The following is a 13,719-nucleotide window of genomic DNA, read 5'->3' on the forward strand; positions in this document are numbered from 1 at the left end:
ATAAAAAACACGAATACAAATAAACTAACAAACAGTTAGCCAGACCTTCGCAGACTGAGTTCACACTATCCGACACCGCAGACGCAGCTGCCTGTGGCATTACGTGCCTTGCCATAAACAACAATGGTGGCGTTAAAGGAAGTGGACGCACACTCACATACATACATGCATATATGTATGTATGTATGGGTTCGTAAAAGCAACAGCCAACTAAATGTGTTAGTCAGTAAGTAAAAACTTGCATTCGTTCACACTTATCATATGCCTAGGTGTACTTTTTGAATTATGAAGGCGTCGACCCAACGGCGGTTGTTGTTGATGTTATTGTCGTTTGTTACTTCACTGCTCCGCTTGTTTGTCTTACATGAGATTTTTTCGTTGTAAAGTCTGCGCACTTTGACTATTTGTGTATGGCGGCAACAACAACAACAATAGTAAACGCAAGACGATTGCATAAAGAACACGCAGCGTCGACTTTGCTTCGGACATACAAACATACATGGTTTGGCCACGTCTGCTGCTTCTACTCTTCTACTTTTATTCTTTTCGCCATTTTGTGCTTTTAGTTCTGCTGCTGCTACTGCTGCAACATCTGTCAACACACGACATGTCGACAGCTGGGCAACGCATGTTGTCTACATTAAAATGCACTCACTCAGTCGCATCGCATTTGGTTGGCATATCAGAAGTGCGGAGTAAAGAGCAAAGCAACGTGTTGGCGCCGGTGTCAGCCTTACAAATACACAATTGTCAGTTATTATTGGAAAAAAAGAGGGAAAAGAATAAAACTATTGCAGTTTGTGTAGTGTTAGCGAACAGAACTTTATTCGTAAGTGTTGTTTGCCAACGGATTTGCAACGAGATGCTTCAGCTTCAGCAACATCACGCATTAGCAATACGCATACGCACACACATTAGAAGTTGCAAGCACTTGATGCTAGAATATTGATACTAAATGCTAACATTTTAGAAATTGCTGGCAATCCTTTTAGACGTTTTAAAGCTTGAGCATGACTACTATTCGACTGGTTTCGGGTGCAATGCCCACTGTGGACCAAATGAAGAACGATTTTTACACTAGTCTAATAAAGCGCGTAAGTCGCTTTTACTTTCTAGTGCAAAATGTTGCTAGTTAAAACAGCAAAAGACCACTACAAATCTCCAAGTTTTAGTTTTACGTAAGGCCAAAGTACTTCATTTCAGTTTCTGTTAAGCGTCTCCAGGTGGTACACGGCCTGCCACCCACTATCCGGACAGCTTGTTGGGAAGGGTTCCAACGCAGGGCAATGTTGGCATCACTTTTTCTAAGCGTATGTCCTATTCATTGCGATTTCCTTTTTCAAATCTCAGTCGAGCTGATTAGCTGTCCAAGCTGTCCTAGCAGGTCCAAGTTGGATACTATAAGGGGCTAAAAAATTCGGAAAATGCGCCACAGGCAGCAGTTAGTAAACGCTTAAAGCCGTCTCGTGATTGCCGCGGTTGCTTTCCATGTAGTGAAACCAGTATTTTTTTCATAGAATATAGAAAATAAGGAGGCACATTAGGGCGGGTCGATTTAAAAATCACTTATTGGTCTGTGTAAATCGTATTCTAGGGATCAAAATAAGAAACTTTGCCTAAGGAACCATACCTCTAAAACGAATTCTGATGTCCTCCAATTTGGGTCGAACGAAAAACCCCACTTTGACCCATTTAGAGTGCTCCAATCGAGTCCAAATGTATGACCGACCCCCACTAACTTTGGACGGCCGATCCACCCATGCCAGTGGCACATCCCCTGGAACTCCTCTGGGGGGTTCCCCATACAATCATTTCAAAATATCACCATTTTTGCCCTTTACATGAGAAAAGAAACTAAAAAGTTCGACCCAAATTGGAGGACATCAGAATTCGTTTTAGAGGTATGGTTCCTTCGGCAAAGTTTCTTATTTTGATACCTAGAATATGATTTTCACAGAGCAATGGGCGATTTGTTTGCCTCCCCACAAATCGACCCGGCCTAAGGCACATACATAGTTTACCAAATTGTAGTATCAATCATTTTTTTTTTTTTTTCATTTTATGCCAACGCAAAGCTCACAATCTTCATTTTTTATGAAATTCTTAGACATTACAACACATTTCACCACTATGAATCGCTGGTACAAAGAGAACTTCGATCTTTTCAGGATGAATTTCGTGAAGACCATCTAAAAGCCGTTGTTTTGTAGATTAGATTTTTGGGGAGTTGGACAAGTCCAAACACTCAGTCAGGAAAAGAATTGTACAATACTACACCCCGATAGATTACAATGGCAGGAATATAGAGGCAGGATAGATCGAATGTGGATGGTAAGATTGAAAATTTGGTTTGCAGTTGCTCTTCCGCGAATCTTTTGGATTCATTGATGAATCTCAAAAAGTCCGGAAGAGGAAGAGCATGAACTTTATATATAATCAGTACATCGCACCCCAATAGCCTTGGTCTGATTCTAGAAAACACCGGACAATTTCAGTAAAAATACTCGACAGTGTCCTCATTTTCACGGTAGGGTAGGCGTATTGGGTTGTCAATGATTCTCATGGTAGCCATATGCGGACCACATGCGTTGTGCCCTGTGATTACACCCACTTGTAGTCTAAGGACCTTCGTACTAAGTTTTGGGAGAAAGGTCGCTCATTTTCTATTTCATTCTTTCACAAAGCACTTGGCTGCTCTGCAGGAGCCCAACTCAGAACAACGATTTCTATAAGTAGACCTCATGAAGTCATCAACCCATAGCTGGATCGATGCAGAATTGACACCTAAAAGGGGTTTAGAGCCAGGTGGTATGCTTGCAGAGCCTTCATTAGCCAGTTTATCAGCAAACTGGCTCCCTACAATACCGAATATCCTTTCACCGCCTAATTTCGAAGAGCAGCGTGAGTTAGCAAGAATCTAAAAACAGTTAGTTCGGTCTGGAGCGGTACATAACCATTGGTTTACCGCCGATGACGAAGCATTCACTAATCAAGACAATGCGAGCTCTCACGTATCAACTCACACAAGAGAGTTTTTAAGTAGTTAAAACATCGAACTAATTCACTTTACACCCCTGATTTTGCACATAATGATTTTTGATTTCTTTTTGTTTCCAAAAATCAAAAATAAGATGCGAGGTGAACATTTTTCAAGGCCCGAAAATTACGGCTGTAATTTGATATTATTATTGTAGGATATCTCGAAAGAACATTATTACACGCAAAAATCGATTAATAATTGGCGCGCACATTTCTTTAATATATTTGGCCAAGTTCCTCCTCCTATTTGTGGCGTGCGTCTTGCTTTTGCTCCATAAATGGAAGGATACCCTACCTTATGCCACCTCCGAATGGCAGACGGTTTTTTATGAGGGGCTTTTTCATGGCAGAAATATACTCGGAAGCTTGCCATTGCCTGCCGAGAGGTGACAGCTATGAGAAAAACTTTTTCTATTATAATTTTGCACAGAGATTCAAACCTAAGCAATCCCAAATGGTAGTCACGCACCAACCCATTCGACTACGGATCACTACTCAAACCCAAAAAAAATGTAAGCTGTTAAAGCGAAAATCACCTACCCATTCGAAAGATAGAGTCAGAAGCCGTCAGCAAGCTTTGTATTCAAAAAGAAAAATTTGTAATATATTTGGAGGCGAGTCGAGAAGGGCACATAAATTAAATCCTATTCTGTTAATAGGGGCAACATTTTTTCTTCTTTTCGTAAATTTTTATTTTTTATTTTAAAAAATTAAATTAGGTTATTTAGGCGAGTTAGCTTTTTCTACAGAGTACTTAGCCATATTTAGCCACAGACGTCCTGTAATGTTTTAAATTATTAAAAAAAATGTATTGTTTAAATTTTAAATATATTTATTGAAATAGTATCATTTCAAGCTAGGCATCCAGCTTGTGAAACGATTATTTTCTTTCTTGTGTCTTACATACTACGTACAAGCGTTTTTATGGTAATTTTTGTCAATGCAATCCAATAACAATTTTTCGGTGTTTACTTGTGTAATATGATTCTAGCATTCACGCGCCGCACATAAAATAATTACGTTAGCTATGTTTGCGTTTACTTTCAAGTGTAATGAACCTTTTAAGAAATATGATACTCTATTTAAATGGCACAGCACAGTGAATGCATAAGTGGACAATAATTGTGGTACCGTGTCGTAGATTCGCCTTGCTGGATCGTCTTCGTTTAAAATGGGTGGCATGGCGAAGCCAGCATTGACGCAGTATTTTTAAACACCATGTTTCTAAATAGCTCACACAACTCAATAGTCCACCATGCACGATACTCCTCACCAACGCACAGGAGATCAAAGATCGTATGGAGAATTTTTCTCCTCAAGGCCCCCAAAACTTTCTCATCTGCTATTAACATTGTCCATGATTCTGCGCCATATAGGAGGAGGAGAATGATGAACGTGTTATAAAATGTCAGTTTGGTCTTGCCTAATGAGCCCAAAGTAACACCGATGGGAAAGAGTTATTCTCCGTTTGATCCTCAGTTTTTGTTGTTGATGCTGGTCTCAAGGTAGAATAAGTCCTTCATAACTTCATAACGAATTGCTCGTTGTCAATACTGACATATACAATGTGTAGTCCAAAATAAACAAGACTGAGCTAAAATAGAAACGACAGGAGCTTTCTTCTGATAACTTCGAGTTTATTTTTTCAAAATAGCTCCTTCTGGACTCGATACACTGTTTTGCCCGATCTAAAAGCTTTTCAAAAGAGTGTTTCAGGTCATTGACCGGAATGTCCTTCAGGATGTCGGTACAAGGTTTTTGGATAGCCTCTATGGATGTAGAACGCGCTTCTTTCATGGCCAACTACAATATTCCGAATAGGTAGAAGTCACAGGGAGCCATACCAGGTGAATACGGTGAGTGATTGATGGTTAAAATGCGATTTCTAGTCAAAAAGACAATCTCAAGAGTGGATCGATGAGATGGTGCATTATTATGCAATAAGCGCCAGCTTCCTCCTTCGCGGTATTCAAGGCGAATTCGTCGAATGCGATAAAACAAACACTTCAAAACGCCAAGATAGAAAATTGCATTGACGGTTTGGCCCGTTGGCACGAACTCCTTGTGGACAATTCACTTGGAATCGTAAAAACAAATGAGCATCGACTTGTTTTTTGACTTCTCCAAACGCGATTTTTTGGGGTGGTGGCTCGTCAGAGGGCTTCCATTCGGCACTTTGATGCTTAGTTTCAGGTTTATGTTGGAAAAACTACGTTTCGTCACCAGTTACAATATTGTAAAGGAAGTTCTCGTCTTTTATCGCCTCTTTAATAAAGTCTTTCGAACGTTGAATTCTGAGCAATTTTTTCCTCTCAGTTAACTTGTGCGGAATGAAACTTGCACAGACCTTTCGTAAGCCCCAATGATCAGTTAAAATGCCATAAATCGATGTTTTGGAGATATTCAACTCCGATTCCATGTATATCAACGATGATTTCGGTTTACTTCTGATAAATTTACAAACAATTCCGGTGGTGTTTTCGGTGATTACTGATTTTGGGCTGCCCGTATGTTCATTGCCTCACAACCATCTCTGAAACGTGTAAACCAGTCATGAACTCTGGCACGAGATAGACAATTATCGTCATAAACTTTTTTTATCAATTCATATGTTTTGGTGAAGGTTTTACTTATTTTAAAACAAAATTTGATATTAGTTCTTTGTTTGAAACTAATTTTTGTACCGATGACACAAACATACTGGCACTTTAGACGCAATAACTTCGCTCCCAGTAACCGAATGTCACCAAACTTTCACTAGAAGTGAGCTAAGGATGTAACTTCCAACGCACTAACTCATTAAAAAGATGGCGCCATCAAAAACCTTTTTATTTAGGTGAAGTCCACACCTTGTAGTCCGAGATGCAAAGACACCTACTTTCCAACAAATAAACAGAACCATAAATTTGAAACCAATGTCAAATACTCGTAATAGTACAAATAGTTGATTAATTAAGCGTTGCGTAAATTGCCCGTAGCGTACCGTTTCGAAGGTTGAATTCGGTAATACAGATTTCATACTCGCTACTTAATCTAGCGTTTGGATTTTAATCTATGTATTTGTTCGACTTGGACAGTTAAAATAACATCCGCGAAGTGTCAAGATATTTATTTTATGGTTAGACATTTCCAAAAGGAGTCGCTTTTTAGTTGAGCACCGAAGGCCCAAGCAGCTAGTGTGCTCTTTTTTTTTAAGTTAGTGTAATATTTTATATTATTCTAATAAATAGTAATAATAATAATAATAGCTGAGCAAAGTTAAAAAATATGAAAAACACTCAAGAATCAAACAATCAGCCGAAACAGGAGTGCCATTTGACCACCTAGAAGACGCGGTTCGACTCCTTTAGAATATTTATTATGGAGCACCTTTACAAAAAAATATTACGGCAATTACCCAAAGACGATCCAGTTGAATCATGAAATCGCAGATTCCATTGATAAGATAAATATCGAAATTCCTTAAAATCTACTAAGAAATTGGGGTGATAGATTGTAAAGCCAGCCATGTTTATACGTACTATATATACAAGGTGAACGATATTAAGTGTTACCTATTCAAAACACCATAACTTTTTTGTGTGAAATTAGTTTTTATTGATTTCAAAGACAAAATTGTTCAAAAATGATTACAATTTTAACATATAGTACATTCACTTTAGCTCGATATGACCACCTTTTGCGTTGACTATAGCCTTCAAACGGTCAAAAAATGAGTTGCTTGCTGCACGAATGTGATCTTGAGGTATTTTGGCCCATTCTCGTATAATCGCTTTTTTCAGCGCATCCATACTGGCATATTTCTTAGTCCTCACCTTGCTCTCCAAAATGGACCAGGTGGAATAGTCCATCGGATTTGCGTCTGGTGAATTCGAAAGCCATTGTGTAGACGAAATGAAGTGTGGAACATGATTTTTTAACCATTCTTGGTTCACACGAGCTTTATGAGACGGTGCCGAGTCCTGTTGGAACGTCCATGGTCTACGACCGAAATGTTTGCGTGTCCACGGCTCTAAAGCAGCTTCTAAAACATTTTTCCGATAATAAGTCGCATTCACTTTGACACCAGGCTCTATAAAAACGATTGGAGAGCGTCCATCAGCGGTCACTACGGCCCAAACCATTACTTGCGATGGGAAATTGCTTCGTATGAGCGTTCGGTCAAGTAAACACGATCGTTTTGAGTGTTTATGAACTGCTCAATTGGGAAATTTGTTTCATCAGGAAACACAATGTTAGGAAATTCGCCACGTTCGTGCAAGCGCAACAACTCTTTTGCTCTTTCGCACCGAACTTTTTTTTGCTGGGGTGATCGTGTGCTTTTTGGAACTTGTAAGCCTTCTCCTTGAGCTCATTTTTCAATATGCGTCGAATGCTGTCTTGCGATATTTTCAGTTCTTTGGCTATTTTTCTTCCACTTCGACGTGGATTTCGTTCAAGTCGAGCCATCACTTTCCGAACCATTTCTGGCGTTGCTGTGGTTTTTTTTTTGGGTCCACCTCCATATCGTTTTGCAATGCTATCAGTATCATTGTCACGTTTTATAGTGCTGGTTGTGATTTTCCAGCCAAATATAACACAATCACACTATTACGTTTAAATTGCATCACAGAAAAAAAAAATGCAACAAAACTGAGACGCCTGTATATATACTTATACTTATAGAGCTTACACCCTCCTACTCTTATTTGCGGTGCGCGTTTTGGTGTTTTTCTACAAACGGAGGAACCTGTAGCTTTAAGCCTGCTCCGAACGGCACATGATTTTTTACGAAAAGCTTTTTTTATGGCAGAAAAATATTCGGTGGCTTGCCATTGCGTGCCGAGTGGTCGACCCTCTATCATTTGATATTTCAGGCCGAATGGTATTCACGCACCAACCCATTCGGCTACGACGACCGGCATGTTTAGGGACAATAAAAAAATCAGTGAAGAATATTCATGCATCTTTTTATTTATAGCCGAATATGGACTGCCCATAATCTATTGAAACCATGCCCTCTCACATATACACTGCACTTCAAGTATATTTTTTTGATATTAAAACTTAAAGAAATATTGCAAAATTTCAGCCCTTCTGTATATAGTTCCGAACAAGAGCATTCTTGTTGTTGGACTCAAGGCGTTGGCATACATTTGTAGTGATGTACAGCATTGGTGCGAACATCCTTAGCTGGTTTGTTTGTAAAAAAGCAACTAAAAACTCCAACTGAGTGTACCGTAACATTGGCGGCAGCTGCTGTTTGGTAGCTGCGATACAAATTTATTGTTGCAGATTTGTTTATGCAACCATGTCTTAGCTAATATAACTTTGTGTAAGTGAGTGTACATAAAAACTCTTCTATGCCCAAATGCCTATACCCAAAGCACACTCGTTTCTTTATCTACCTAAGCAGTTCAAATATTAAGAATGTAACCTATATACTCAGTTATTTTTAAGTTTTCACACTTATCTTTAAGGAACTTCACTTTACTGAATGTTTGGTTTTGCTCTTTTTATTCAGCGCATCATGGACTCCGCCGAACAGGCCGCTCTTTCCGAATTGGACTCACAGAATTCCCACAGCACTTCAGCGACGGCAAATAATCAACATTACGATGCACGTCGCATTAACGAATACAACTCGGATGGCAAATTGGCCGATGGCGCACGTCACATGGATATACGCTTTATGCGCCGATTTGAGCGTTTACCAGTCAATCTCAGTCTTAGTTCGATTTTAGTACCGAATGGAGTTTCAATGGACGATGGCGATGTAAAGGCTGCACTGCAGTGGAGTGCGCATCTGGATCCACTCTTTCAAAATAATCTCGAACGTGACCCTGCGCTATCTTGGCAATACTTTGGCTCATCCACCGGCTTCTTACGGCGTTTTCCCGGCACCGCTTGGCCACCTGAGGGTTCGAAAGGTAGCAAACAGATACATGATTTTCGTGCGCAAAATTGGTTTGTGCAGGCTGCATCGTCACCAAAAGATATTGTAAGCTTAGAGCCATATTTTGAAATCCATAATTTCTAAATTTATAATTTGCACTTTCAGATGATCTTACTGGACTCTTCGTCCAGTATGTCGGAGAAGTCTTTCGAACTTGCCACAGCTACGGCTTTTAATATACTTGATACGCTAGGCGAGGATGATTTTGTAAATTTAATCACCTTTTCGGAGGATGTCAAAACACCAGTGCCGTGCTTTAAGGATCGTATGGTTCGCGCTACCCCGGACAATGTACAGGAGATAAAGTCTGCAGTGAAGGCCATCAAACTTCAAGATACAGCTAATTTCACAGCTGGCCTAGAGTATGCCTTTAGTCTGCTTCACAAAGTAAGATACATCCACTTTATTTCATTTACTTTAGCGTTTTCATTGCACGTTCATATTCATACCCTGTATGCGATCCTTTATTTAATATACTAGAATTTTCTTTTGTAGAAATATTGAAATAAATCTCAATACTTCGAGTTTTTTTTATGATTTTCATCCGGCACTCATTTGTCCACCTTTCTTCAAACTTTACGCCTTTTCTGAAAGTTCGTAATTCGTATTCACTTCCGGTCCCATTAAGTGCGCCTTGAAATCAAACAAACCGCTTGGTTTATATTCAATAAACAATTTCTTACGGCAGTATGCAAGCGGTAGAGCTCTGACTGTACCCTGACTATATTACCGTTCACGTATAGATCTCCTACTAGAAGTAAGGTTCCTAATAACTTCACAGTCTCGAAAATTGCTGAAAATACGCCACCTTCTATCCTGTCAGCAAAATTTTACTCGCACAGATACATATGTGGAGGCGCTTACTCAGTTTCACTGATCTAAGGCGAGCCTTCGTACAATAACTCTATAATAGATAATAAGTGAAAAAACTTTTTTGTGGAAGACTATAGAAACCTAGCATTTAGATTAAATTAAGCTAGAAGGAAAGAATTTATGGTGATTCCAATCTGTTATATCGAAAAATTCAGTACACCTCGAGGAGGACTGATTACATCGTCCCAAAGGCGACATTCAATAGGAATTTTGCCTTCCATCACGGGAGGAATGGAGTAAGAGACATTCACACACTTTCAAACAATTTTGCCAGTACAGTCAATATAAAGGGTTGAAAAATAGATTGTGGTTTCGGAGCAGGAATTTAATCAACTAGACTTAGAAAGGAAAAATATGTGCTTCTTCTTATAATAATATTTACAGTGTCTTCCAGGCGGAAGTATTGGCAATAGGGGGGGCTTGTAGGCTGCTAATCGCAAACTGTTCTTTTAAGGACAAAATTACTATTCTTTCGGATAGCCAAGCTGCAATCCAGGCAAAGGATTTTACCATAACAATTTCTAAACTGGTGGAACAAAGCAAGAATAGTCTTACCACCTTGAGTAAAAACCATAACGCTACCTAAGTCTGGATCCGAACTGACAAGAGGAGGATTTGTCATGAATAACATTCTTCCAGAATCGGTATTCACACCACTGGATGCAATCAAGAATTCAATCTACTCAAAATACCTTCCAATCGCGGATAGGAGATGGAAAGGTCAGACGACATGCAAAGTTAGAAGAACGTTATGGTCCACCTACAACCATAAATAATTGTCAACATTGATAAATATGAAGCGAAGGGATGCCTGCAGACTCACGACAGTGCTAACTGGGTTTGGTTCATAGGAGAGCACGTAGCACAGTTGTAAACAACCGGAGAAAAAGGAAACTATCTTCCACTTCCACTGTTAATGCCCTCGTATGTTAACCCTTGGCAAACCGCCTTTTGAAAACCTCGAAGAGCTGGCTGATATACACTTAAATAACCATATAAAGTTTCTCAATCTCACAGAGAAGATATAGTGGAGAAGGAATAAACCATTTTACCTTGTTGGTAGCAAGAATGTGGAAACAAAATTGTGGAAGCGCTAATTGGATTCAAGGAAAAATCTTACTTTAATCAACCACCCATACAAGTCGTATGGTATCCCAGAGCTGGAAGCTTTTACAGGGTTTGATTGAAAAGTAGTGAGCCTTCCCGCGCGGAGCGTCTGCCAAGCGATCAACCGAATCGGCTGGTGGGGGAAAATGATCGTTGGACCTTCCCCTTCCACTAGAAACCGGTCCCAGTTTGCTGGCAACAGCGGTGCAGTCAACATCGCTCCGCGCGTGAAAACTGTTTTAAAAGTGTGTTAGGATTTTGCAGTGGCGAAAATGCAGCGATCGTTGGAGCAACGTTACTCGCTCATCACGTCGAAGACGAACAGCGATCTGGAAGGCCTTCGACGACGCAAACAGACAAAGATGTGAACCGGGTTCGTCAATTTTTGAACATTGACCGGGCATTTTACAAAGAAGTGCTCCTTCGAATGAAAAACTGCGTCGCCCGGGTTCGGCCCGACCTCGTCAACAATTGGACCCTTCATCACGACAATGCGCGGGCGCACACTGCCTTCCTCTGCACCTCTGCATTGGCCAAGATGGGGGTTCCGGTGCTTCCCCACCCTCCCTACAGTCCAGACCTGTCCCCTCCGGACTTCTTGCTCCCGTGCCTGAAAAGAAAGCTGAAGGGGAGGCGTTTCGACTCCATCGAGGCGATCCAAAAAACTGTTTCCTGCAGCGGAAGGACCGCTACCAGCGGTGTATTGACGCTCAAGGGTCCTATTTTGAAGAATATTAGTTGTATAAGCCAAAAGGTTTATTAAAACTGCTTAAAAAAGTAAGGCTCATTACTTTTCAATCAAACCCTGTATTATTAGCACAAACATGAAGCGCGTTGACATTGCACAGTAGTGGAGAAAGTACCTGACTAGTACCCGTAGTTTCATACCCCAATGTGTCACTTTTATACATTGCAATGTCTTTACTATTCCATAGATTAGTAATTGATTTCAATGGGAAAAGGCTGAAAATTTATTTGTGTAATTGGAATAACCCATCAGTACATTTATTATTTTTATTTGTTGTTGTCGCGCTGATTAGAGGCGCATGGTGTTAAAACAAAAGATTGCCAATGTTTTCGATTATTCGCTTTTGCCTTTATCTGGGACCATGCTAGGTTTTCCTCGACACATAAAAACTCGTCGAAAAGGTTAGGTTGTCATGATACTATAAGACGTTTTCTGCGCTGATGTCTTTGATGGTTCCAGTCTAACGCCGTTCTGCTTATTACATTAGCTAATTTGAGGATGGTGTGCCCAATCCGTCTCCATTTACGTACCCGTATTTCAATAGCGAGGGCTTTTGTCCGCATCTCGCGAGGAGTTGTTCATCCGAAATTCAGTTGTCAGGCCTAACAAATGGTTGTGAGCTTTGTGTGGTACATGCTGCTACAAGCCAAGTTTCACAACCGTAAAGAAGAACTGACTTTATATTCGAATTAAAAATCCTTACTTTTGTGCGTTTTTTGTTTTGTGAGAAGGAGCCTCAGTACCTTTACTTGGATTAAATGAATCATTATTTTCATCCGAGGTGGTATCTGAACACTCTGGAAAGTGTTTATTCAGAAAAAAATCAAGGGTTTCCCTTTTCTTGGTGGTTCCGGATTCATCTTACCTGTGTGCGAAACTACCCTGGAGAATAAATCTTAAACTTTTTACAGTACCATAAAAATATCTCCAGCAACTCACTCTTCTGCTTCTTTAGACGAATAATATTTGTTCGCACTATTGCCAGGGGAGCTTACGACCTATCCTTTTGCCTTGTGAATTGATTAGGCAAGAGAAGTACATAAATATAGCTGCTTTAATACACTAACCAATTTTTTTATTTAAACATCAATTTGCGTTATTTTAAAACTCAGACAACTAGTTTTAAATTCTACTAACATTTCATCATTTCTATTGGTTCAGTTTGTTTACACGCTCGCTTGCTTACGCTTTATTATTTATTTAAACGGCAACATTAGAATATTTCTCATCGTTCACAGTTCTTCCCTATATTCCATTTCTGAATTAATTCAATATTTTTTCTTATCTTCAGTACAACCAATCTGGTGAAGGCAGCCAATGTAATCAGGCTATTATGCTGATCACCGAAAGCACATCTGAGACCCACAGCGACATAATCAAACAATATAATTGGCCACATATGCCCGTACGAATTTTTACGTATTTAATCGGTTCCGATTCGAGCAGTCGCAGCAATCTGCATGAAATGGCTTGCTCTAACAAGGGATTCTTTGTGCAAATCAATGATATGGATGATGCACGCAAGAAGGTCATCGACTATGCTCTGGTAATGGCACGTCCGATGATAATGTATCAGGCCGATCATCCTGTGCACTGGAGTCCCGTCTTTGTCGCCGGCAAGACAGGTGGTTTGGCTCGCGACTCCGACTACCAGCGTCGGCTGGTGACGACAGTTTCAACTCCGGTCTTCGATAGACGAAACCATTCGGTGCGTGTGGCTAATTTACTCGGTGTTGTAGGCACCGATGTGCCCATCGAGGAGATACGTAAAATGATACCGCAACATAAACTGGGACCGAATGGATATTCGTTTATCGTTGATAATAATGGGCGTGTACTGTATCATCCAGACTTGCGTCCATTGAGTGATGGTAATCAATATATAGATCAGTTGCGGCCGCGGTACACGTCGGTCGACATAACGGAGTTGGAACTGCCGGAAACCGAGGTGGGCAATGAGCATGAAATTGTCGAAATGAATAAGAATCTGTTGTATGATGTGAGTAAAGCAAGAGAA

At 40.2% G+C, this 13,719-nt stretch overlaps 1 protein-coding gene across 5 annotated transcripts in view; it reads left to right on the plus strand.

The window, feature by feature from the left end:
- The window catches only part of LOC129248174 (voltage-dependent calcium channel subunit alpha-2/delta-4), a 169,519-nt gene that overhangs the window by 140,619 nt on the left and 15,181 nt on the right, over nt 1–13,719 (plus strand). For all 5 annotated transcript variants that reach the window (XM_054887631.1, XM_054887635.1, XM_054887632.1 and 2 more), the window contains 3 exons: nt 8,543–9,019; nt 9,080–9,361; nt 12,994–13,701. In XM_054887631.1, the coding sequence (XP_054743606.1) occupies nt 8,543–9,019; nt 9,080–9,361; nt 12,994–13,701 (1,467 nt within the window). The remainder of the gene's footprint in view (nt 1–8,542; nt 9,020–9,079; nt 9,362–12,993; nt 13,702–13,719) is intronic.

Source organism: Anastrepha obliqua, chromosome 5 (genome assembly GCF_027943255.1).
Source record: "Anastrepha obliqua isolate idAnaObli1 chromosome 5, idAnaObli1_1.0, whole genome shotgun sequence".
NCBI lineage: Eukaryota > Metazoa > Arthropoda > Insecta > Diptera > Tephritidae > Anastrepha > Anastrepha obliqua.